The sequence below is a fragment of the Lonchura striata genome, chromosome 31 (assembly GCF_050655825.1).
Source record: "Lonchura striata isolate lonStrDom1 chromosome 31, ASM5065582v1, whole genome shotgun sequence".
In the NCBI taxonomy this organism is placed as follows: domain Eukaryota; kingdom Metazoa; phylum Chordata; class Aves; order Passeriformes; family Estrildidae; genus Lonchura; species Lonchura striata.
The window spans coordinates 6,847,803-6,872,887 of record NC_140733.1 but is presented as its reverse complement, the minus strand read 5'-3'; the positions used below and the strand labels follow the sequence as shown (position 1 = coordinate 6,872,887).

At 51.4% G+C, this 25,085-nt stretch overlaps 1 protein-coding gene across 2 annotated transcripts; it reads right to left on the bottom strand.

The window, feature by feature from the left end:
* Window positions 1-698: 698 nt before the first annotated feature.
* On the bottom strand, window positions 699-24,794 carry HNRNPUL2 (heterogeneous nuclear ribonucleoprotein U like 2). Of its 2 annotated transcripts, none has more exons than XM_085563493.1 (14): window positions 23,833-24,794; window positions 20,173-20,297; window positions 18,661-18,737; window positions 16,766-16,905; window positions 15,510-15,600; window positions 14,605-14,717; window positions 13,106-13,372; window positions 11,879-12,001; window positions 10,702-10,833; window positions 9,267-9,435; window positions 7,617-7,817; window positions 5,485-5,570; window positions 4,814-4,921; window positions 699-2,198 (listed from the first exon to the last, which is right to left on the bottom strand). In XM_085563493.1, exons 1-14 carry the CDS (start codon window positions 24,490-24,492, stop codon window positions 2,130-2,132), a joined length of 2,361 nt encoding a protein of 786 aa, XP_085419619.1. In that variant the 5' UTR covers window positions 24,493-24,794; the 3' UTR covers window positions 699-2,129. The 2 variants fall into 2 exon arrangements, with proteins under 2 accessions (XP_085419619.1, XP_077645824.2); XM_077789698.2 differs by having other exon boundaries at window positions 20,173-20,296; window positions 23,829-24,793.
* Window positions 24,795-25,085: the final 291 nt, after the last annotated feature.

The window sequence follows — 25,085 nt, the reverse complement described above, 5'->3', positions numbered from 1 at the left end:
CCCCAGCACCCACAGGAACGGCGCCCACGAGCAAGATGGCGGCGCCCCCAGCCCGCCCGTTGCCATGGCAACCCAGGGCAGGCCTGAGGCCTGGAGCAGGGAAATAAAACAATCAAATAGTTTTAATTTAATCTTTTCCAATGAGTTTCATTTAATTATTTATAAAGGATAAAAGCAGGCCCAGGCCTAAGCTCAGGCCCTGGTTTAACCCCAGACCTGGGCAGGTTTGGCCCCATTTTTAAACCCAGTTTGAAGCGCCACTGATTGGGTTTAACCCCCCAAAGCCTTTCAAATCCAGGTTAAACCCCCCAGCCCAGTTTTAAACTGAGTTTAACCCCCCAAAGCCTTTCAAATCCAGGTTAAACCCCCCAGCCCAGTTTTAAACTGAGTTTAACCCCCCAAACCCCTTTTAAATCCAGTTTAAATCCCCCCAGCCCAGTTTTAAACTGAGTTTAACCCCCCAAAGCCTTTTAAATCCAGGTTAAACACCCCCAGCCCAGTTTTAAACTGAGTTTAATCCCCCCAGCCCAGTTTTAAACTGAGTTTAAATCCCCCCAGCCCAGTTTTAACCCCCCAAACCCCTTTTAAATCCAGTTTAAACCCCCCCAGCCCAGTTTTAAACCGAGTTTAACCTCCCCCAGCCCATTTTTAACCCCCCAGACCCCCTTTGAACCCAAAAACAGCACCTGAGGCCGCCCTGGGCTCAAGCGAATTTTCTTTATTTCTAAAAAGGGACAAAAACCGCCCGACACGGCCTGGGGGGGTGGGGAGGGGGTGGGGAGGGGTCGAGGCCGCCCCTCCCCCACCCTGGGGGAAAATTTGGGGAATTTTTTGTCATTTTTGACCCCCAAGAACGGAAGGGAGCAGAGAGGGGAGGAAGGGGGTGGAACCCGGCGGGGGGAGGGGAGGGATCCCCAAAACCCAGGAAAAAAAACAAAAGAAAAGAAAAAAAAAAAAAAGCTATTTTTTTCACGGATTTTCGGGGTTGGTTTGGGGGTTTTTTTTATGGTTTGGTTTTTTTTTTGGGTGTTTTTGTTTTATTTGAAAAAAGCCCCGAAAGCGCCGCCCCCTCCCCCCACCCCAAAAATCCCAAATTTGGGTGGTTTTTTTTTTGTTTTTTTGTTTTTTTTTTTTTCCGGGGGGGAAAAGAGGTGGGGGAAGGGGAGGAGGGAGGAAAAAAATCCCCAAAATGCCAAAGAAAAAAGGGGGGAAAAACACCCAAAGGAAAAAAATTAAAACACAACAAAAAAAATTAAAAATAAAATAATAAAAAACCCCAAAAACGCCCCAAAAATTAACCCTAAAAATCCCCAAAATTAAAGGAAAAAAACCCCCAATTTTAGGGGCTCCGTTAATTAACAAAGAGCCCCATTAATTAATGGAGATCCTCTGGTAATTAAAAAGCCATTAATAAAATCATGAGCAATTAATTAACAGATTAAAGCAGGGAACCCAATCAATGACCGGCCCCTGTTAAAAATAATTCTTAATTAATGAAAGCCCCCTCATTAACAGCAATTAACGCCCCCCTGAGGGGGGAGGGGCCCAACCCCCCCCCTTTTCCCTGGGAATGGCCCCAAAATTCACCAAATTCCACCAAAATCCCCCAAAACTTTCCCAGAGATTTCCAGGGAAATGCAGAGGGGGGGAGGGGAAGATTTGGGGGGAACTTTTTGCCCCTTTTCCCCTTTATTCCCCCCAAAACCCCATCCCCCACCCCCTCAGGAAGGGAAATTTTCCCTTTTTTCCCATTTTTCCCCCTAAATTCGCCTCCTCCGCCCCTCCCCCACCGCCAAAACCTGGGATTTTTTTTTTTTCCATTTTCCCTCTTTTTTTTTTTTTTTATACAATTACAACAAAATTCTTTCAACAAACTTTAAAAAAAAAAATTTACATTTTCCATCTTTTTTTTTGCCTTTTTTTTTTACCATTTCCCCCCTTTTTTTTCCACTTTTTTTTCCTCTCTCCCCCTCCCCCCGTTGATTTTTCCAGCCCCTCCCCCCCTCCCCGTTTTTTTTTCTCCCCCCCTTTTTTTTTTGTTTTTTTTTTTGTTTAATTTCCCCTCCCCCCACCCCTGCCCCGCCCCCACCTCCCCAAAATTTTCGGGATTTTTTGGGATGGGCCGGGGTTCACCGGTAGCCCTGGTAGCCGTAGTAGTTCCTGTAGTACCGGTCTCTGTCCTGGTAGTAGTTCTGCCACTGGTGGGGGGAACTGGGTTAAACTGGGAGCAACTGGGAGGGAACCCCACCAAGAAACAGCTCCCCAAAAATCCCCGAATTTCAGCCCAAAAATCCCCGAATTTCAGCCCAAAAATCCCCCAATTTTAGCCCAAAAATCCCCCAATTTTAGCCCAAAAATCCCTGAATTTCAGCCCAAAAATCCCTGAATTTCAGCCCAAAAATCCCCGAATTTCAGCCCAAAAATCCCCCAATTTAAGCCCAAACATCCCCGAATTTCAGCCCAAAAATCCCCGAATTTCAGCCCAAAAATCCCCGAATTTCAGCCCAAAAATCCCCCAATTTTAGCCCAAAAATCCCCCAATTTCAGCCCAAAAATCCCCGAATTTCAGCCCAAACATCCCCCAATTTTAGCCCAAAAATCCCCCAATTTTAGCCCAAACATCCCCGAATTTCAGCCCAAAAATCCCCGAATTTCAGCCCAAAAATCCCCCAATTTAAGCCCAAACAGCCCCGAATTTCAGCCCAAAAATCCCCGAATTTCAGCCCAAAAATCCCCCAATTTTAGCCCAAAAATCCCCCAATTTTAGCCCAAACATCCCCGAATTTCAGCCCAAAAATCCCCCAATTTTAGCCCCAAAATCCCCCAATTTCAGCCCAAAAATCCCTGAATTTCAGCCCAAAAATCCCCGAATTTCAGCCCAAAAATCCCCCAATTTTAGCCCAAACATCCCCCAATTTCAGCCCAAAAATCCCCCAATTTTAGCCCAAAAATCCCCCAATTTTAGCCCAAACATCCCCGAATTTCAGCCCAAAAATCCCCCAATTTTAGACCAAAAATCCCCCAATTTCAGCCCAAACATCCCCGAATTTCAGCCCAAAATTCCTCAACTATCACCTAAAAAATCCCAAAAATTCGTCCCAAAACCCCCCACATTTCACCCCAAGAATCTCCAAATTTTATCACAAAACATCTCAGATTTCACCGGAAAAATTCCTACATTTCACCCCCAAAAATCCTCAAATTTCACCCCAAAAATCCCAAAATTTCACACTGGAACTGCCCCAGTTCCAAGGGCATTTCTGGGGTTTACAACCTGGAGTAGCCCAGGGGTAAATCCCAGTTTAACCCCGATATAAATCCCAGTTTAACCCGAGTAAATCCCAGTTTAACCCCAGAGTCAATCCCAGTTTAACCCTGATATAAATCCCAGTTTAACTGCAGTGTAAATCCCAGTTTAATCCCAGTTTAACCCTGGTATAAATCCCAGTTTAACCCTGGTATAAATCCCAGTTTAACTGCAGTGTAGATCCCAGTTCAACCCCAGTTTAACCCCGGTATAAATCCCAGTTTAACCCCTGAGTAAATCCCAGTTTAAGCCCAGTTGCAGATCCCAGTTTAACTCCCAGTTGAACCCCGGTGCAGATCCCAGTTTAACCCTGGTACAAATCCCAGTTTAACCGTGGTACAAATCCCAGTTTATCCCAGTTTATCCCAGTTTAACCCAGTGTAGATTCCAGTTTATCCCAGTTTAACCCAGTGTAGATCCCAGTTTATCCCAGTTTAACCCAGTTTATCCCAGTTTAACCCAGTTTATCCCAGTTTAACCCAGTTTATCCCAGTTTATCCCAGTTTAACCCAGTGTAGATCCCAGTTTAACCCAGTTTAACCCAGTTTAACCCAGTTTATCCCAGTTTATCCCAGTTTAACCCAGTGTAGATCCCAGTTTAACCCAGTTTATCCCAGTTTATCCCAGTTTAACCCAGTTTAACCCAGTTTATCCCAGTTTATCCCAGTTTAACCCAGTGTAGATCCCAGTTTAACCCAGTTTAACCCAGTTTATCCCAGTTTAACCCAGTGTAGATCCCAGTTTATCCCAGTTTAACCCAGTTTATCCCAGTCCAGCCCCACCTCGCGGTTGTACTGCCGGTAGTAGTCGCGGTATCTGTTGTAGTGACCCCAGTGTACCCCCAGTTTAACCCAGTGTAGATCCCAGTTTATCCCAGTTTAACCCAGTTTATCCCAGTTTAACCCAGTTTATCCCAGTTTATCCCAGTTTATCCCAGTTTAACCCAGTTTATCCCAGTTTATCCCAGTTTATCCCAGTTTAACCCAGTGCAGATCCCAGTTTATCCCAGTTTATCCCAGTTTATCCCAGTTTATCCCAGTTTAACCCAGTTTATCCCAGTTTAACCCAGTTTATCCCAGTTTATCCCAGTCCAGCCCCACCTCGCGGTTGTACTGCCGGTAGTAGTCGCGGTATCTGTTGTAGTGACCCCAGTTTAACCCAGTGTAGATCCCAGTTTAACCCCGGTGCAGATCCCAGTTTATCCCAGTTTATCCCAGTTTAACCCAGTTTATCCCAGTTTATCCCAGTTTAACCCAGTTTAACCCAGTGTAGATCCCAGTTTATCCCAGTTTATCCCAGTTTATCCCAGTTTAACCCAGTTTATCCCAGTTTAACCCAGTTTATCCCAGTTTATCCCAGTTTAACCCCAGTGTAGATCCCAGTTTATCCCAGTTTATCCCAGTTTATCCCAGTTTAACCCCAGTGTAGATCCCAGTTTATCCCAGTTTATCCCAGTTTATCCCAGTTTATCCCAGTTTATCCCAGTTTATCCCAGTCCAGCCCCACCTCGCGGTTGTACTGCCGGTAGTAGTCGCGGTATCTGTTGTAGTCGTAGTCGCGGCCGTAGAACCGATCGTCGTAGCCCCGGTAGCGCTCGTAAAAGTTCCGGTAGCCCTGGGGAAGGATGGTAAAAATGTTCATTTTCCTGGAAATGCCCCCAAAGTGACCCAAAAATGACCCGGAAATGCCCCAAAACTGCCCCAACCTGGCCCAGAAGCGCCCCGGGAGGGCTGGAAACGCCCGGAAGGTTCCGGAAGCGCCCCGGGAGGGCTGGAAACGCACCAAAAATGCCCAAAACTGCCCCAAAACGGCTCCAACCCAGCCTGGAAGCGCCCCAGGAATGCAGGAAAGCCCCGGAGGGATCCGGGAAGCCCCGGAAGGTTCTGGAAAGCCCCGGAAGGTTCCGGAAAGCCCCGGAAGGTTCCGGAAAGCCCCGGAAGGTTCCGGAAAGCCCCGGAGGGATCCAGAAAGCCCCGGAAGGTTCCGGGAAGCCCCGGAAGGTTCCGGAAAGCCCCGGAAGGTTCCGGGAAGCCCCGGAGGGTTTCGGGAAGCCCCGGAAGGTTCTGGGAAGCCCCGGAAGGTTCCGGAAAGCCCCGGGGGGTTCCGGGAAGCCCCGGAGGGATCTGGAAAGCCCCGGAAGGTTCCGGAAAGCCCCGGAAGGTTCCGGCAGCGCTCACCCCGCGGTTGCCCGGCTGGCCCCAGTACTGCGGCTGCTGCTGGCCCCCGTAGATGCGGCTGTCGTAGCCCCGGCGCTGCCCCCCGACTGCGGAGCCAACGGGAACGGGAACGGGAACGGGAACGGGAATGGGAACGGGAACGGGAACGGGAATGGGAATGGGAATGGGAATGGGAATGGGGATGGGAATGGGAACGGGAAATGGGAATGGGAAATGGGAATGGGAATGGGAAATGGGAATGGGAATGGGAAATGGGAACGGGAACGGGGATGGGAACGGGAATGGGAATGGGAACGGGAATGGGAACGGGAACGGGAATGGGAACGGGAATGGGAACGGGAAATGGGAATGGGAATGGGAAATGGGAATGAGAAATGGGAATGGGAATGGGAAATGGGAATGGGAAATGGGAATGGGAATGGGAAATGGGAATGGGAAATGGGAATGGGAACGGGAATGGGAACGGGAAATGGGAACGGGAACAGGAACGGGAACGAGAACGGAAATGGGAACAGGAATGGGAATGGGAACGGGAATGGGAAATGGGAACAGGAACGGGAAATGGGAATGGGAACGGGTCAGAGCAGGAACGCCAACCATCCCCACATCCCGCATGAATACCGCTCCAAACCCTCACACCTGCCCCAAATCCAGCAAAGAAACCTTAAAAGCCAGCCCCAAACCAGCCCCAAATCCAGCCCCAAACCAGCCCCAAACCAGCCCCAAACCCCTCGAATCCCAACCAAAACCCTCAAATATGGCCCAAAACCCTCAAACCCAGCCCAAATCCCAACCAAAACCCTCAAATCCCACCCAAACCCCTCAAATCCAGCCCAAATCCCAACCAAAACCCTCAAATCCAGCCCAAAACCCTCAAATCCAGCCCAAAACCCTCAAATCCAGCCCAATGCAGTTTTTTCTCCATTTTATCCCATTTTCCCCATTTTATCCCATTTTTACCCCGTTTTTTCCCATTTTAACCCCATTTTTTCCCATTTTTACCCCATTTTATCCCATTTCAACCCCATTTTATCCCATTTTAACCCCATTTTATCCCATATTAACCCCGTTTTTTCCCATTTTTACCCCATTTTTTCCCATTTTTCCCCAGTTTTATCCCGTTTTCCCCGCTGCTGACCGTAGCCCTGGCCGCAGTTGCGGTTCTGCCGGTTGCGCTTGTTGCGGTTGTTGCAGCAGTTGCCAGCTCCCATTTTAACCCCATTTTATCCCATTTTAACCCCATTTTATCCCATTTTATCCCATTTTAACCCCATTTTATCCCATTTTAACCCCATTTTATCCCATTTTATCCCCGTTTTTTCCCATTTTTCCCCAGTTTTATCCCATTTTTACCCCGTTTTTTCCCATTTTATCCCCATTTTATCCCATTTTTACTCCGTTTTATCCCATTTTTACCCCGTTTTTTCCCATTTTTACCCCATTTTTTCCCATTTTCCCCAGTTTTATCCCATTTTTACCCCGTTTTTTCCCATTTTTACCCCGTTTTTTCCCATTTTTCCCCAGTTTTATCCCGTTCTCCCCGCTGCTGACCGTAGCCCTGGCCGCGGTTGCGGTTCTGCCGGTTGCGCTTGTTGCGGTTGTTGCGGCGGTTGCCAGCTCCCATTTTAACCCCATTTTATCCCATTTTTACCCCGTTTTTTCCCATTTTTACCCCGTTTTATCCCATTTTACCCCGTTTTTTCCCATTTTTACCCCGTTTTTTCCCATTTTTACCCCGTTTTATCCCATTTTAACCCCATTTTATCCCATTTTTACCCCGTTTTTTCCCATTTTAACCCAGTTTTTTCCCATTTTAACCCCATTTTATCCCATTTTTACCCCGTTTTTTCCCATTTTAACCCAGTTTTTTCCCATTTTAACCCCATTTTATCCCATTTTTACCCCGTTTTATGCCATTTTAACCCAGTTTTTTCCCATTTTAACCCCGTTTTATCCCATTTTAACCCCGTTTTTTCCCATTTTTACCCCGTTTTTTCCCATTTTTACCCCGTTTTATCCCATTTTTACTCCGTTTTATCCCATTTTTCCCCAGTTTTTTCCCATTTTTACCCCGTTTTTTCCCGTTTTTTCCCATTTTCCCCCAGTTTTATCCCGTTCTCCCCGCTGCTGACCGTAGCCCTGGCCGCGGTTGCGGTTCTGCCGGTTGCGCTTGTTGCGGTTGTTGCGGCGGTTGCCGCGCTTCTCCGAGGGCGGCAGCTGCTTCCGCGCCTCCTCCTTCCAGCGCAGCACCAGCGGCGCCGCCTCGTCCCGGCCCAGCTCCCCGAACAGAACCTCGTCCACGTACTCGCTCTTCTCCGGGATCGAGTAGTTGGCTGGGAAACGGGAAAAATGGGCTCAGAAACGGGGGAGAACGGCTCAGAAATGGGGAAAATGGGCTCAGAAATGGGGAAAAACGGGAAAAAACAGCTCAGAAACGGGGAAAAACGGCTCAGAAACAGGAAAAATGGGCTCAGAAATGGGGAAAAACGGGAAAAAACTGCTCAGAAATGGGGAAGAACGGCTCAGAAATGGGGAAAATGGGAAAAATGGGCTCAGAAATGGGAAAAGACGGGAAAAAACGGCTCAGAAACGGGGGAAAACGGCTCAGAAATGGGAAAAATGGGCTCAGAAATGGGGAAAAACGGGAAAAAACTGCTCAGAAACGGGGAAGAACGGCTCAGAAATGGGAAAAATGGGCTCAGAAATGGGGAAAAATGGCAAAAATGGGCTCAGAAATGCGGAAAAACGGCTCAGAAACGGAGAAAACGGCTCAGAAATGGGAAAAACGGCTCAGAAATGGGGAAAAATGGTTCAGAAATGGGGAAAAACGGCTTAGACACAGGGAAAAACAGGAAAAGAGGGCCCAGAAATGGGGAAAAACGGTTCAGAAACGGAGAAAACGGCTCAGAAATGGGGAAAAGTCAGAATTTACTGGGGGAAAATCGGTGCTGGGAGTCGCGAGATGTCCGGGGATTTCCACCCTTTTTTCCCCTCATTTCTCAGGGATTTTCCCCATTTTTTCCCATCATTTCCCAGATTTTCCCCCTCATTTCCCAGGAATTCTCCCTGTTTTTCCTCCTCGTTTCCCAGGGATTTTCCACCCATTTCTTCCCCCATTTCCCATCATTTTCCCCCCTCATTTTAAATGGATTTTCCCCCTCATTTTCCATGGATTTCCCCCCCTCATTTCCCATGGATTTTCCCCCTCATTTCCCAGGGATTTTCCCCCTCATTTCCCAGGGATTTCCCCCGTTTCCCCCCTCTTTTCCCATGGATTTCCCCCCTCCTTTTCCATGGATTTTCCCCCTCATTTCCCATGGATTTTCCCCCTCATTTTCCATGGATTTCCCCCCTCCTTTCCCATGGATTTTCCCCCCCATTTCCCATGGATTTTCCCCCTCATTTTCCATGGATTTTCCCCATTCTTCCCCCTCATTTCCCATGGATTTCCCCCCTCATTTCCCATGGATTTTCCCCCTCATTTCCCATGGATTTCCCCCCTCATTTCCCATGGATTTTCCCCCTCATTTCCCATGGATTTCCCCCCTCATTTCCCATGGATTTTCCCCCTCATTTCCCAGGGATTTTCCCCCTCATTTCCCAGGGATTTCCCCCGTTTCCCCCCTCATTTCCCATGGATTTTCCCCCTCCTTTTCCATGGATTTCCCCCCTCATTTCCCATGGATATTCCCCCTCATTTCCCATGGATTTCCCCCCTCATTTCCCATGGATTTTCCCCCTCATTTCCCATGGATTTCCCCCCCATTCCCGGGATTTCCCACCTTTCATCTCCAGCATGACGGAGTCGGGGACGTCGTCGCCCTCGGCCTGGCGCCGCTGCTGCAGGCGCTGCTCCCACTCCGGCTCCGGCGGGACGATCACCACGACTTTCCGGGAAAAGCCCTTGAAGGCCGAGAGCTTCCGGCGCTGCCCCGAGTTGTACACGTTGCACTGGGGGGAAATGGGAATTCGGGGAAAAATTGGGATTTTGGGAGAAAAATTGGGATTTTTGGGGGAAAAAATTGGGATTTTGGGGGAAAAAATTGGGATTTTTGGGGGAAAAAAGTTGAGGTTTTGGGGAAAAATTGGGATTTTGGGGGAAAAATTGGGATTTTGGGAGAAAAAATTGAGGTTTGAGGGGAAAATTGGGATTTTGGGGGAAAAATTGGGGTTTGGGGGGAAAAAAATGAGGTTTGGGGGAAAAAATTGGATTTGGGAAAGAAAATTGGGATTTGGGGGTAAACTGGGCCAGTTCTCCCAGATTTCTGGATTCATTTTCCCAGATTCCTGAGCCACTTTCCCAGATTCCACAGCCGGTTTTCCCGGGTTGGTTTTTCCTGAATTTCTGGGCCAGTTTTCCGGGCTGGTTTCCCCAAATTCCTGAGCCACTTTCCCAGATTTTTGGACCCATTTTCCTGGATTCCTGAGTCAGTTTTCCCTAGATTCCTGAGCTGTTTTTCCCAGATTTCTGGGCTGGTTTTCCGGGCTGGTTCTCCCAGATTTCTGTGCCCATTTTCCCAGATTCCTGAACCGGTTTTCCCTGGATTTTTGAGCTGGTTTTCTAGGCTGGTTTCCCCAAATTCCTGGACCTGTTTTCCCCAATTCCCAGGCTGTTTTTCCCTGGATTCCGGGACCAGTTTTCCCTGGATTTCTGAACCGTTTTTTCCGGGATTCCCAGACCCATTTTCCCAGATTCCCAGGCTGGTTTTCCCAGATTCCCGGGCTGGTTTTCCCAGATTCCCGGGCTGGTTTTCCCGCGTTCCCAGGCCCACATTCCCGTGTTCCCAGGCCCGTGATCCCGTGTTCCCGGGCCGGCATTCCCAGTTCTCCCGCGTTCCCGGCTCTCCCACATTCCCAGTTCTCCCACATTCCCGGGCCCACATTCCCGGCTCTCCCACATTCCCAGTTTTCCCGCGTTCCCAGGCCCACATTCCCAGTTCTCCCACATTCCCGGCTCTCCCGCGTTCCCGGCTCTGCTGTGTTCCCAGTTCTCCCGCATTCCCGGGCCCACATTCCCAGTTTTCTTGTGTTCCCAGGCCCACATTCCCAGCTCTCCCGCATTCCCGGCTCTCCCACGTTCCCGGCCGGCATTCCCGCGTTCCCAGCCCACATTCCCAGTTCTCCCACATTCCCGGCCGGCATTCCCGCGTTCCCAGCCCGCATTCCCAGCTCTCCCACATTCCCGGCCGGCATTCCCGGCGCTCCCGGCCCCCGCACCTGGTCGAGGATGAAGTTGCGGCGGGCGCGCGGCGCGATCTGCACCAGCTTGCTAAGGCACTGCGCCGCCTGCTGAGTCAGCAGATCCCGGCTCTGCGCGTCCAGCTCCTCCTCGGGCTCCGGGCCCCGCGTCTGCGGATCCGGGAATTCGGGAACGCCGGGATCAGCGCGGGGGGGACGAGCTGGCCCCGGCCGGGCCGCGAATCCCGGAAATCCCGCCCCGTTAGTCCCGGATTTCCCAGCCGTGCCTCCCCGTTATTCCTGAATTTCCCATCTGTGCCATCCCATTATTCCCAGATTTCCCATCTGTGCCATCCCATTATTCCCGGATTTCCCATCTGTGCCATCCCATTATTCCCGAATTTCACACCCGTACCACCCCGTTATTCCCAAATTTCCCACCCCTGCCATCCCATTATTCCCAGATTCCCACCCATACCACCCCATTATTCCCGGATTTCCCAGCTGTTCCATCCCATTATCCCATCCCATTATTCCTGGATTTCCCACCCCTACCACCCCGTTATTCCCGGATTTCCCAGCCGTGCCACCCCGCTATTCCCAGATTTCCCATCTGTGCCATCCCATTATTCCTGAATTTCCCACCCCTGCCATCCCATTATTCCTGAATTTCCCACCCATACCACCCCATTATTCCTGAATTTCCCACCCCTGCCATCCCATTATTCCCAGATTCCCACCCCTGCCACCCCATTATTCCCAGATTTCCCACCCCTGCCATCCCGTTATTCCCAGATTTCCCACCCCTGCCATCCCATTATTCCCGGATTTCCCACCCGTATCACCCCGTTATTCCCAGATTTCCCAGCTGTGCCATCCCATTATCCCATCCCATTATTCCTGGATTTCCCAGCCCTACCACCCCGTTATTCCCAGATTTCCCATCTGTACCACACCGTTATTCCCAGATTTCCCACCCATACCACCCCATTATTCCCAGATTCCCACCCCTGCCATCCCATTATTCCTGAATTTCCCACCCATACCACCCCATTATTCCCAGATTTCCCACCCCATTATCTCAGGATCCCAATATCCATGGATCTCGTTATCCATGGATCCCACCATTTCCCTAATCCCATTATCCCATGGATCCCACAATTCCACCGTTCCCAGCATTCCCAGCGTTCCCACATTCCCAGATCCCGGCGCTGACCCTGAGCTGGTGCAGGACCCGCTCGGTTCCCAGGATGTTGTAGCGCTTCTCCCGGTTTTCCTGGGAATGTTTCTGTGCCCACTGCGTCTTCCCAGAGCCCGGGAGCCCCACCATGAGCAGCACCTGCGGAGAGCACGGAATTCCCGCCTGGAATTCCCGAAGGATCCAGGGAAAAGGGGCACGGGATTCCCCATGGATCCAGGGAAAAGGGGCACGGGATTCCCACGGATCCAGGGAAAAGGGGCACGGGATTCCCCATGGATCCAGGCACACGATTCCCAGGGGATCAGGACTGGAATTCCCCACGGATCCAGGGAAAAGGGGCACGGGATTCCCCACGGATCCAGGGAAAAGGGGCATCGGAATCCCCAATGAATCCAGAGGGATCAATACTGGGATTCCCAATGGGTCCACGCCAGGATTCCCAATGGAACCATGCCAGGATTCCCAGTGGATCCAAAGACACAAACACCCAGATTCCCATTGGATCCGTGCCTGGATTCCCATTGGATCCATGCCCGGATTCCCATTGGATCCGTGCCCGGATTCCCAGGGGATCCATGCCCAGATTCCCATTGGATCCATGCCCGGATTCCCATTGGATCCGTGCCCGGATTCCCAGGGGATCCATGCCCAGATTCTCAGCAAATCCAAAGGGACAAATACCAGAATTCCCATTGGATCCATGCCCGGATTCCCAGTGGATCCCTGCCAGAACTCCCAGTAAATCCAGAGGGACAAACACCCGGATTCCCAGTGGATCCAGAGGAACAAACCCCACAATTCCCAGTGGATCCAGAGGAACAAACACCCAGATTCCCAGCGAATCCCTGCCGGAATTCCAAGCGGATCCAGAGGGACAAACACCACAATTCCCACTGGATCCCTGCCCGGATTCCCAGCAGATCCAGAGGAACAAACCCCACAATTCCCCGCGGATCCCTGCCCGGATTCCCACTGGATTCCTGCCTTGATTCCCAGTGGATCCAGAGGAACAAACCCCACAATTCCCAGGGGATCCAGAGGGACAAACCCCACAATTCCCAGCGGATCCCTGCCCGAATTCCCAGCAGATCCAGAGGGACAAACCCCACAATTCCCCGCGGATCCCTGCCCGGATTCCCCGCGGATCCCTGCCCGGATTCCCCGCGGATCCCTGCCTGGATTCCCCGCAGATCCCTCCCCAATCCCCAATCCCCAATCCCCAATCCCAGCCCCGGCACCCACCTCGCACTCCTCGGTGCTCCGGGGCCCCGCGGGCGTGCGGACGCGCTCCGGGGCGGGCACGTCGTGGATGAAGAGGAATCCCTCGGGCACGGGCGCCAGGGGCTGGGGGCGCTGCCCGAAGTTGAGCTCCACGGCGCAGCCCTTGCACAGCACGTGGGGCAGCAGCGCCCGCGCGCCCAGCGCCGCCTTGGCCACGCGGAAGGCGGCGCCCAGCGCCCGCCCGTTCTTGGAGAAGGACAGCTCCACCAGCTCGGCGCCCTCGAAGTCCTGCGGGCACGGAGCCGGCCTGTGCCCACGCTTCTCCGGGACTTTTCCTGATTTTTACTGGTGTTCCCCCGATTTTTCCCTTTTATTCCATGCTTCTTCCCTATTTTTCCTGGGTTTTTCCATTATTTTTCCCTTTTTTCCTGGGATTTTCCATTATTTTTCCCTTTTTTCCTGGGTTTTTCCATTGTTTTTCCCTTTTTTCCTGGTATTTCCCCGATTTTTCCCTTTATTCCATGCTTCTTCCCTTTTTTCCCTGATTTTTCCTGGGTTTTTCCATTATTTTTCCCTTTTTTCCTGGTATTTCCCCAATTTTTCCCTTTTATTCCATGGTTCTACCCTTTTTTTCCTGATTTTTTCATGATTTTTCCCTTTTTTTACTGGTATTCCCCCAATTTTTCCCTTTTATTCCATGGTTCTACCCTTTTTTCCCTGATTTTTCCTGGTATTTCCATTATTTTTCCCTTTTTTCCTGGGTTTTTCCATTATTTTTCCCTTTTTTCCTGGTATTTCCCCAATTTTTCCCTTTATTCGATGCTTCTTCCCTATTTTTCCTGGGTTTTTCCATTACTTTTCCCTTTTTTCCTGGGTTTTTCAATTATTTTTCCCTTTTTTCCTGGTATTTCCCCGATTTTTCCCTTTCTTCCATGGTTCTTCCCTTTTTTTCCTGATTTTTCCTGGGTTTTTCCATTATTTTTCCCTTTTTTCCTGGTATTTCCCCGATTTTTCCCTTTATTTCATGCTTCTTCCCTTTTTTCCCTGATTTTTCCTTAGTTTTTCATGATTTTTCCCTTTTTTCCTGGGTTTTTCCATTATTTTTCCCTTTTTTCCTGGTATTTCCCCGATTTTTCCCTTTTATTCCATGGTTCTACCCTTTTTTTCCTGATTTTTTCCTGATTTTTCCCTTTTTTTACTGGTATTCCCCCGATTTTTCCCTTTTATTCCATGGTTCTACCCTTTTTTTCCTGATTTTTCCTGGGTTTTTCCATTATTTTTCCCTTTTTTCCTGGGTTTTTCCATTATTTTTCCCTTTTTTCCTGGTATCTCCCCAGTTTTTCTCTTTTATTCCATAGTTCTTCCCCTTTTTTCCTGGGTTTTTCCATTATTTTCCCCTTTTTTTCCTGTTTTTTTCCCAGGTTTTTCCCCCATTTCCCCCCCGATTTTCCCAGTTTTTCCCCATGCATTTCCATTTTTCCCAGATTTCCCCAAGAATTCCCATTTTTCCCCGTGCTCACCGCGAAGCAGCCGATGACGTCGTTTTCCCCGAAGCTCTCCCCGAATTCCTCGAATTTTCCGTTTTCCACCTTCAGCCCCCGCCCGTCGAAGCCGTAGGAAAACTCGTCCTCCCCTGAACGGGGCAAAAAAAGGGAATTTGGGAATTTGGGAATTTGGGCATTTTCCGGTGGATTCCGGGGAATCTGGGGCGGATTTGGGGATTTGGGGGCGGATTTGAGATGGATTTCAGGGAATTTGGGGTGGATTCCGGGATCCTGGATGGATTTGGGGAATCCTGGATGGATTTGGGGTGGAATTTAGGGGATTTGGGGCTGGATTTTGGGATCCTGGGCTGGATTTGAGGTGGATTCGGGCTGGATTTTGGGGGGATTTTGGGATCCCGGCTGGATTTGGGGTGAATTGGGGGTGGATTGGGGCTGGATTTTAGGATCCTGGCTGGATTCGGGATGGATTTCAGGGGGATTTTGGGGGGATTTTGGGGGGATTTTGGGATCCCGGCTGGATTTTGGGATCCCGGCTGGATTTGGGTTGGATTGGGGCTGGATTCGGGGTGGATTTCAGGGGGATTTTGGGGGGATTTCGGGGGATTTTGGGATCCCGGCTGGATTTTGGGATCCCGGCTGGATTTGGGGTGGATTCGGGCTGGATTTCGGGGGGATTTTGGGGGATTTTGGGGGATTTTGGGGGATTTTGGGGGATTTTGGGATCCCAGCTGGATTTGAGGTGGATTTTGGGATCCCGGCTGGATTTGGGGTGGATTGGGGCTGGATTTTGGGGGGATTTTGGGGGATTTTGGGGGATTTTGGGGGATTTTGGGTGGATTTCAGGGGGATTTCAGGGGATTTCGGGGGATTTCAGGGGATTTCGGGGAATTTCGGGGGATTTTGGGGGATTTGGGGCTCACCCAGCTGGGAGTGGGAGAAGTCCACGGACCAGCCCACGCGCAGCAGCGGCACCTCGGAGCTGCCCTCCTTCCCCGGGAGGTTCTGCGACACCTGCGGGAAATTCCGGATCTGGGCCCGGGAAATCCCAAAAACCCCACACACCCAAAACCCGAGGCAATTCCCCGTTTTTCCCATTTTTCCCATTTTTCATGGATTTTTCCCCCTGGATTTTGCTCATTTTTCCCAAGATTTCTCCCATTTGCCCTGGAATTTTTCCCCTTTTCCCCTGGGATTTTTCCCCGATTTCCTATGGATTTTTCCCATTTTCCCTGGAATTTTTCCTCTTCTTCCCCAGGGACTTTTTCCCTGTGATTTTTCCCCATTTCCCCCATGATTTTTCCCCTTTTTCCCAGGAATTTCTGCCCAGGAATTTTTCCCCTTTTTCCCTAGAATTTTTCCCCAATTTCCTATGGATTTTTCCCATTTTCCCTGGAATTTTTCCCCTTTAACCCAAGGATTTTTCCCTGTGATTTTTCCCCAGTGATTTCCCCCCATTTCCCCCATGACTTTTCCCCATTTCCCCCGTGATTTTCCCAGTGACTTTTTTCCTTATTTCCCCCGTGATTTTTTCCCCATTTCCCTGTGATTTTCCCCCATTTCCCCCGTGACTTTTTCCCCCATGATTTTTCCCCATTTCCCCTGTGATTTTTTCCCCATTTCCCCCATGATTTTTCCCCATTTCCCCTGTGATTTCCCCCCATTTCCCCTGTGATTTTCCCAGTGATTTTTTTCCCCATTTCCCCCGTGATTTCCCATGATTTCCCATTATTTCCCCTCGTGATTTCCCATGATTTCCCCCGTGATTTCCCCGTGATTCCCCCGTGATTCCCCCGTGATTTCCCCGTGATTCCCCCGTGATTTCCCCCGTGATTTTTTCCCCATTTCCCCCATGATTTCCCCATGATCCCCCCGTGATTCCCCGGATTTCCCCCATGATTTCCCCCATGATTTCCCCATTTCCCCCGTGATTTTTTCCCCCATTTCCCCCGTGATTTTTTTCCCCATTTCCCCCGTGATTTTTTTCCCCATTTCCCCCGTGATTTTTTTCCCCATTTCCCCCGTGATTCCCCTGTGATTTTCCCCGATTTCCCCCCTGATTTCCCCGTGATCCCCCCGTGATTCCCCGGATTTCCCCCATGATTTCCCCCATGATTTCCCCCATTTCCCCCGTGATTTTTTCCCCATTTCCCCGTGATCCCGGTTTCCCGTTGCCCACCTTGGCCTGGAAGCAGACGCGGCCGCGGGCGACGCCGTGGGTGCCGCGGGCGCCGGCCCAGAGCCCCGGGAAGCGCTCGGAGAAGAGCGGCTGCCCCCCGTAGCGGTCCCGGCTGGCACGGAACTGCAGGTCCGACGTGTCTGCCCAGAGAATTCCCAAATTCCAACCGCGGCCTCGGAGCCGCCAGAACCCCCAACCCACCAAAATCCCTGAAAACGGCACCAAAATCCCCAACCCCACCCCAAAATCCCTGAAAATGGCACCAAAACCCTCAAATCCACCCCAAAATCCCTGAAAACGGCACCAAAACCCCCGAATCCACCCCAAAATCCCGGCTGGCATCGAGGCACGGCGACCCCAAAACCAAAAATCCTGGAATTGCCCCGGGATTCGCATTGGGGCGGCCCAAAATTCCACCTGGAATTCTTCAAACCCAACCCAAATCCCTGAAAACGGCACCAAAACCCCCAAATTCACCCAAAATCCCTGAAAACGGCACCAAAATCCCCAAATTCAGCCCAAAATCCCTGAAAATGGCACCAAAACCCTCAAATCCACCCCAAAATCCCTGAAAACGGCACCAAAACCTCAGAATCCACCCCAAAATTCCTGAAAACGGCACCAAAACCCCCAAATTCACCCCAAAATTCCTGAAAACGGCACCAAAACCCCCAAATCCACCCAAAATCCCTGAAAACGGCACCAAAACCCTCAAATCCACCCCAAAATCCCTGAAAACGGCACCAAAACCCCCAAATCCACCCCAAAATCCCTGAAAACGGCACCAAAACCTCAGAATCCACCCCAAAATTCCTGAAAACGGCACCAAAACCCCCAAATCCACCCCAAAATCCCTGAAAATGGCACCAAAACCTCCGAATCCACCCCAAAAATCCCTGAAAACGGCACCAAAACCCTCAAATCCACCCCAAATCCCTGAAAACGGCACCAAAATCCCCAAATCCACCCCAAATCCCTGAAAACGGCACCAAAATCCCCAAATCCACCCCAAATCCCTGAAAACGGCACCAAAATCCCCAAATTCACCCCAAAATCCTGGCTGCCGTCGAGGCAGGGCGACCCCCAAAATAAAAATCCTGGAATTGCCCCGGGATTCGCATTGGGGCGGCCCAAAATTCCACCTGGAATTCTTCAAACCCACCCAAAATCCCTGAAAACGGCACCAAAATCCCCAAATTCACCCAAAATCCCTGAAAACGGCACCAAAATCCCCAAATCCACCCCAAAATCCCTGAAAATGGCACCAAAACCCCCAAATTCACCAAAAATCCCTGAAAACGGCACCAAAACCCCCAAATTCACCCAAAATCCCTGAAAACGGCACCAAAACCCCCAAATTCACCAAAAATCCCTGAAAACGGCACCAAAATCCCCAAATTCAGCCCAAAATCCCACCTGGGATTAAGGTAGAAACGCCTTGGATCAACAATCGGCTCAAATATTCCCAAAAATTCACATTGGGGCGGCTCAAACCCAACTCAAATTCCAAAGTGGCTCAAACAATCCCAAAATTCCACCTGGAATTCTGCATTCCCACCCCAAATCCAAACCAAAATCCCCAAAATTCCCCCAAAATTCTGCCTGCGATCGAGGCGAAGTCACCTCAAATCCCAAAATTCCTGAATTTTTTTTCACCAAACACATCTCGGATGGACCAAAAAACTTCCAATCATCCCAAAAAAAATCCCAAATCATTCCCAAATCCCACAAAAAAACCCCGGACGGTCTCAAAATCCCCTCCCCAATTCCAAAGGATGCGCCCCAAAAACGGCCCCAAATTCCAAAAATCCCTGAGAAACGCCCGGAGTCCCAAAAGGCACCTCCCAGAACCCCCAAAAATTCCCAAAATTCCCAAAATTCCCGGATTCCCGTACAGGTGTCCAGGATCACCAGGGTCTCGTCCTCCTCCCCCTCCGGCGGCTCCTCCTCGGGCGGCGGCGGAGATTTGGATCTGGGGGGGAAACGGCAAATTTGGGAAAAATCCCAAATTCCTGGAGGCAAATCCCAAATTCTGAGGGGGAAAATCTTCCTGGGGTGATCCCAACCCCCAAAACCCCCAGAAAATTCAAAGGAATCCACCAAAAAAATCAGAAAAAAATCGGATTTTTTTTCTTAATTCTGAAAAAACGCAGAAAAAAGATTCTAGAGAAAGAGGGAAAAAAAAAAATCCGAGTAAATTCCAAAATGTTCTTTGAAAGTTCTAAAAAAATATTTTAAAATTCTGAAAAAAAAATCCAGAAAATTCCCAAAAATTCTGAAAAATATCAGAAAAAAAATCTAATAAAAAACCTAAAAAATATCAGATGAAAATTCTGAATAAAAATTCTAAAAAAAGTCTTAAAAAAGCATTTTAAAAAGCAAACAAATTCTGAAAAAAAGCTGAAAAAAATTCCCAACATTTCCAGAGAACTTCCTCAAGCCCTGGATGTCCCAGATAGTTGGGAAATGCCCGGGAAATGCCCAGGAAGTGCCAGGAAATGGCAGGAAATGCCCAGGAAATGCCCAGGAAATGCCAGGAAATGCCCAGGAAATGCCTGAAAATGCCCAGGAAATTTCAGGAAAAGCCACAAAATGGGAGGAAATGCCCCAGAAATTCCCAGGAAATTCCAGGAAACGCCAGGAAATGGGAGGAAACACCCAGAAATTGCAGTTCTTGCCCAGTCAATGCCCGGCAGCGCCCAGGAAATGCCAGTTAATCCCTGGGAAGAGCCCAGGAAATGCGGGAATGGCGGGAATGGCGGGAATGCTGGGAATGCTGGGAATGCTGGGAATGGTGAGAATGGTGGGAATGGCGGGAATGGAAGGAATTGGCGGGAATGGCGGGAATGGCGGGAATGGTGGGAATGGTGGGAATGGAAGGAATTGGCGGGAATGGCGGGAATGGCGGGAATGGCGGGAATGGTGGGAATGGCGGGAATGGAAGGAATTGGCGGGAATGGCGGGAATGGCGGGAATTGCTGGGAATTGCTGGGAATGGCCGGGAATTGCCAGGAATTGCCGGGAATCGCCGGGAATTGGCGGGAATGCTGGGAATGGTGGGAATGGTGGGAATGGCGGGAATTGGCGGGAATTGGCAGGAATGCTGGGAATGGCGGGAATGCTGGGAATGGCGGGAATGCTGGGAATGGCGGGAATGCTGGGAATGGCGGGAATTGCCAGGAATGGCCGGGAATTGCCGGGAATTGGCGGGAATGCTGGGAATGCTGGGAATGCTGGGAATGCCGGGAATCGCCGGGAATTGGCGGGAATGCTGGGAATGGCGGGAATTGGCGGGAATGCTGGGAATGGCGGGAATTGGCGGGAATGGCGGGAATTGGCGGGAATCGGCGGGAATGCTGGGAATGCTGGGAATGCCGGGAATCGCCGGGAATGGCGGGAATTCCCACCGGCTGGTGTAGGCCTCCTCGCGGAACTCGTGGTAGGCGCGGCCGTGCTCGTCCTTCTCGTCCCGCAGCCGCTTCAGCCCCCGGCGCTCGGCCTCGGCCTTGGCCTTGTCCTCCTCCTCCTCACCTGCACGGGCAGGACAGGCGGGTTAACCCAGACCAGCCCCAAAACAACCCGGGTTAACCCAGACCAGCCCCAAACCAGCCCAAACCAGCCCCAAAACAGCCCGAGTTTAACCCAAACCAGCCCTGGCCTTGTCCTCCTCCTCCTCACCTGCACAGGCAGGACAGGCGGGTTAACCCAGACCAGGCCTGGATTAACCCAGACCAGCCCCAAAACAACCCGGGTTAACCCAAACCAGCCCAAACCAGCCCCAAACCAGCCCAAACCAACTGGGGTTTAACCCAAACCAGCCCCAAAACAACCTGGGTTAACCCAGACCAGCCCAAACCAGCCCCAAAACAGCCTGGGTTTAACCCAAACCAGCCCGAGTTCAACCCAAACCAGGCCGGGTTTAACCCAAACCAGGCTGGGTTTAACCCAAACCAGCCCCAAACCAACCCGGGTTTAACCCAAACCAGCCCCAGTTTAACCCCAAAAAACCCCTGGTTTCACTCTAAAGTATCCCAGATTTCACCCCAAAAGATCCCTGATTTTATTCCAAAAGATCCCTGATTTTACCCCATCACAGCCCCAAAATATCCCTGATTTTACCCCAAAAATCCCTGATTTTACTGAATTCACCCCAAAAAAATCCCAGATTTTAATGATTTAACCTCCCAAAATCCCTGATTTTACCCCAAAAATCCCTGATTTTACTGATTTCACCAATTTTACCCCAAAAAATCCCTGATTTTATCCCAAAGCATCCCCAAAAATCCCTGATTTTACTGATTTCACCCCCAAAAGATCATTATTTTACTTATTTAATCCCAAAAAATCCCTGATTTTATCCCAAGACATTCCAAAAAATCCTGATTTTACTGATTTCACCCTGAAAAAAAAACAATTTTACCCCAAAAAAGCCAATTTTACTGATTTTACAAATTTCATCCCAAAAATCCCCAATTTTACTGATTTCACTGCAAAAAATCCGTGATTTTACTGATTTCAGACCAAAAAAAATCCCTAATTTTACTGATTTCACCCCAAAATATCTCAGCTATTCCCAAGAAACCCAATTTCCTGGAAAAAAAACGGTTAAAATTCAGATGTATTTGGGTTTTTTTGTTAAAAGTTGAATTTAAACCAAATATTCCACGAGAATGGCAAAGGTTTAACGGGAATTTTTGGTTTTAGAAAGATTAAAATCTCCTCAAAGTAAATTAAATCAAAAATTCCTGGGAAATTTGGGAATTTTAACGAAATTTCAGATTTGCAGGGACAAAAACCGGTTGAAATTTCTTTTTTTCCCCCTTAAACATCAAATTAAAGCTGAGTCTTCCATTAAAATCTTGGAGCTTTAATGGATTTCTCCAGGATTTGAAGGGTGAAATGCTGTTAAAATTCAGATTTTTTCCTCAAAAATTCCTTCAATCAAAGCTTTCCATGAAGATTTTGGATTTTCCCAGTTTTTAGAGTCGTGAAAAGTGCGTAAAATTCTTATTTTTTTCCTTAAAAATGAATTAAATTTTGTGAAATTCTTGGGGTTTGAATGAATTTTCCTCAAAAAAAAGTCAAATTCCCCTGGGATTTTTCACGAAAAAGATAAAATTCCGGCTCAAAATCCATTGGTTCACTAAAAACTGGAAAATCCAAAGGAAAAAAAAAGAAAAAATCCAACAGGAAAATCCAAGGAAACACAAAAAATTCTCAGTTTTTCCCTTTGCTTGGCCAAAAAAATCCCCAAAAATCCAACAAGTGCAAATATTCCCAGAAAATCCAAGTTGTTATGTTTTCCCAATGTCCTGCAATGGAAATTTTCCAGCTCTTATCCCGAAAAAATCAAAGTTTGGGACAAAATGCAAATAATTTCATTTTATTCCCAATAAAATTATGTCCCATGGTGATCCAAGCTCTACAAATCCTCCCCAAATCAGATTTTTCCCATCAAAAATCAGATTATTTCCTTCAAAATGAGGATTTTTTTTCCTCAAATCCCAGGATTTTCTTATCAAAAATTCACTATTTTCCATCAAAAGCCAGGATTTTCCCTTTAAAAAATCCAGTTTTCCCTCAAAAAATCCGGATTTTCTTTCAAAAAATCCACATTTCCCCTCCAAAATCTACATTTTCCCTCCAAAATCAGAATTTTTCCCTCCCAAAGCTGAATCTTCTCACATCCCAAATTTATCCCTTAAAAACCTGGACTTTTCCCCTCATGGTTTTCCCCCATTTCCCCAGATCCCCAATTTTTCTAGTGGGAAATGAGATTTTATCCTGATTTTATCCCAATTTTGGGTTTTTTTATCCCAGTTTTCGGGATCCCTCCCGGAGCCTTTCCCGGTTTTTATCCCGATTTTGGGGATCCCTCCCGAGCTTTGGGGGCCCCTCCCGGGGCTCCTTTCCCGGTTCTGGGGGTTTCTTATCCCGGTCCCGGGGGTCCCGTTCCCGTTCATCCCTCCCGAGGATCCCGGGGCTCTTTTCCCGATCCCAGAGTTTCTTTCCCGATCCCGGGGCTCTTTTCCCGTTCCCAGGGTTTCTTTTCCCGTTCTCAGAGTTTCTTTCCCGGTTCTGGGGTTTCTTTTCCCGTTCCCAGAGTTTCTTTCCCGGTCCCGGGGGTCCCGTTCCCGGTCTCGGGGTTTCTTTTCCCGTTCCCAGAGTTTCTTTCCCGGTCCCGGGGCTCTTTTCCCGGTCTCGGGGTTTCTTTTCCCGTTCCCAGAGTTTCTTTCCCGGTTCTGGGGGTTCCTCTCCCGTTCCCGGGGATTGCTCCCGAGGATCCCGCTCCCGGTTCCCGGGGCTCCTTTCCCGTTCCCATTCCCGGGGATCGCTCCCGAGGATCCCGGGGTCTCGTTCCCGGTTCCCAGTGTTCCTTTCCCATTCCCGGGGCTCTCGTTCCCGATATTCCTTTCCCGTTCCCGGGGTTCCTTTCCCGTTCCCGGGGCTCTCTCCCGAGGATCCCGGGCTCTCGTTCCCGGTGTTCCTTTCCCGTTCCCGGTTCCCGGGGATCGCTTCCGAGGATCCCGTTCCTGTTCCCGGGGTTCCTCTCCCATTCCCGGTGCTCCTTTCCCGTTCCCGGGGCTCTCTCCTGAGGTTCCCGGGGTCTCGTTCCCGGTTCCCGGTGTTCCTTTCCCATTCCCGGTTCCCTTTCCCATTCCTGGGCTCTCGTTCCCGTTGTTCCTCTCCCGTTCCCGGGGATCGCTCCCGAGGATCCCGGGGTCTCGTTCCCGGTTCCCGGTTCCCTTTCCCATTCCCGGGCTCTCGTTCCCGTTGTTCCTTTCCCGTTCCCGGTTCCCCGGGTTCCTCTCCCGTTCCCGGGGATCGCTCCCAAGGCTCCCGTTCCCGTTCCCGTTGTTCCTCTCCCGTTCCCGTTGTTCCTCTCCCGTTCCCGTTCCCGGGGTTCCTCTCCCGTTCCCGGGGATCGCTCCCGAGGATCCCGTTCCTGTTCCCGGGGTTCCTTTCCCATTCCCGGGCTCCCGTTCCCGTTGTTCCTCTCCCGTTCCCGTTCCCGTTGTTCCTCTCCCGTTCCCGGGGCTCCCTTCCCGTCCCCGCCGCTCACCCGCCGCCGCCTCCTCCTCCTTGGCCTCGGCCGGGGCCGCTTCATCCCCGCTGGGCGCCTCCTCGGGCGGCCGCTCGGCGCCGTTCACGCCGCCGCTTCCTCCTCCTCCTCCTCCTGCTGCTGCTGCTGCTGCTGCTGCTGCTCCCGCCTCGGCCGCCGCCTCCTGCTGCCCCTGCTGCTCCTGCGGCTCCTGCGGCTCCGGCCCCGCGGGCTCGGCCGGGGCCGCCTCTTCCTCCTCCTCCTCCTCCTCCTCCTCCTCCTCCCGGGGGGGGCCGGCCGGGGCCGGGGCCGCCGCTTCGGGGGCCGCGCTGGCGGCGGCGGCCGCCTCGTCCTCATCGGCGAGCAGCGCTTCTTCATCCTCCTCCTCCTCCTCCTCCTCCTCCTCTTCCTCCTCCTCCTCCTCCTCTCCGCGGGGCCGCCCGCCGGGGCCTCCGGCCGGCCCCGCTTCCCCCGCGGCGCCGCTCGAGGCGGCCGCTGCTCCTCCGCCGCCTCCTCCTCCGCCGCCGCCGCCGCCGCCGCCCTCCTCGGGCCCCGCCGCCAACATCTCCGCGTCCAGCGCCTCCTGCAGCCGCTGCGCCAGCTCCACCTTCAGCCCGCGCGCGTCCAGGCCGCGCCGGCCCAGCTCGGCCCGCAGCTCGGTCACCTTCAGCCGCTTCACGTCCATGGCGGGGCCGCCGCGCGGGGAACGGGCCGGGGGGCGAGGGCACGGAGGGGAAGGGAAGCGCAAGGAGCGCGGGCGCGCCGAGGCGGCGGCGGCGGCGAGGCCGGAGCGCGAGGCCGGGCCGGGCCTGAGGCGGCCGCGGGGCGGAGACTGAGGGGAGGGCAGGGGCGGAAGGAAGGGGGCGGAGAAGGGACGGGGAGCGGGGGGAGAGAAGCGAGCGAGAGCGCGAGGCGGGAGCGCCGCGCGGGAGCGCCGCAGGGAGGGCAGGGGGCGGCCGGAGCGCGGAGCGATCGCCGGGCCCGTCCCGCTCCCGCCGCCGCCGCCGCCGCCGCCGCCTCAGCCGCGCCTGCGCCGCCGCCCGGCCCCTCCCGCGCCGCCTCACGGCGCAGGCGCGGCGCGTGCGCGGGAAGGGCGGCGCGCGCCGCGCGCAGGCGCCGTGCCGCGCGCCGCTCTCCCCTCCCTTTCCCCCTCGGCCCCACCTACGTGCGCAACGCTCGCTCCCGATGTGGCGGCGGCGCCTCTTCCCCTCTTCCCTTCTTGCGCCTCTTCCCCTCCCTTCCCTCCGAGCGGCCGCGCCACGCCGCTCGGATTTTCTA

Coding starts and splice junctions, on each gene's coding strand:
- HNRNPUL2 (XM_077789698.2), bottom strand. CDS start 24,492: ATGGACGTGAAGCGGCTGAAGGTGACCGAGCTGCGGGCCGAGCTGGGC. Junction 15,601..16,765: donor GCGTCTGCTTCCAGGCCAAG/GTGGGCAACGGG, acceptor AATTTCCCGCAG/GTGTCGCAGAACCTCCCGGG. Junction 2,199..4,813: donor ACCGGCAGTACAACCGCGAG/GTGGGGCTGGAC, acceptor TCCCCCCACCAG/TGGCAGAACTACTACCAGGA.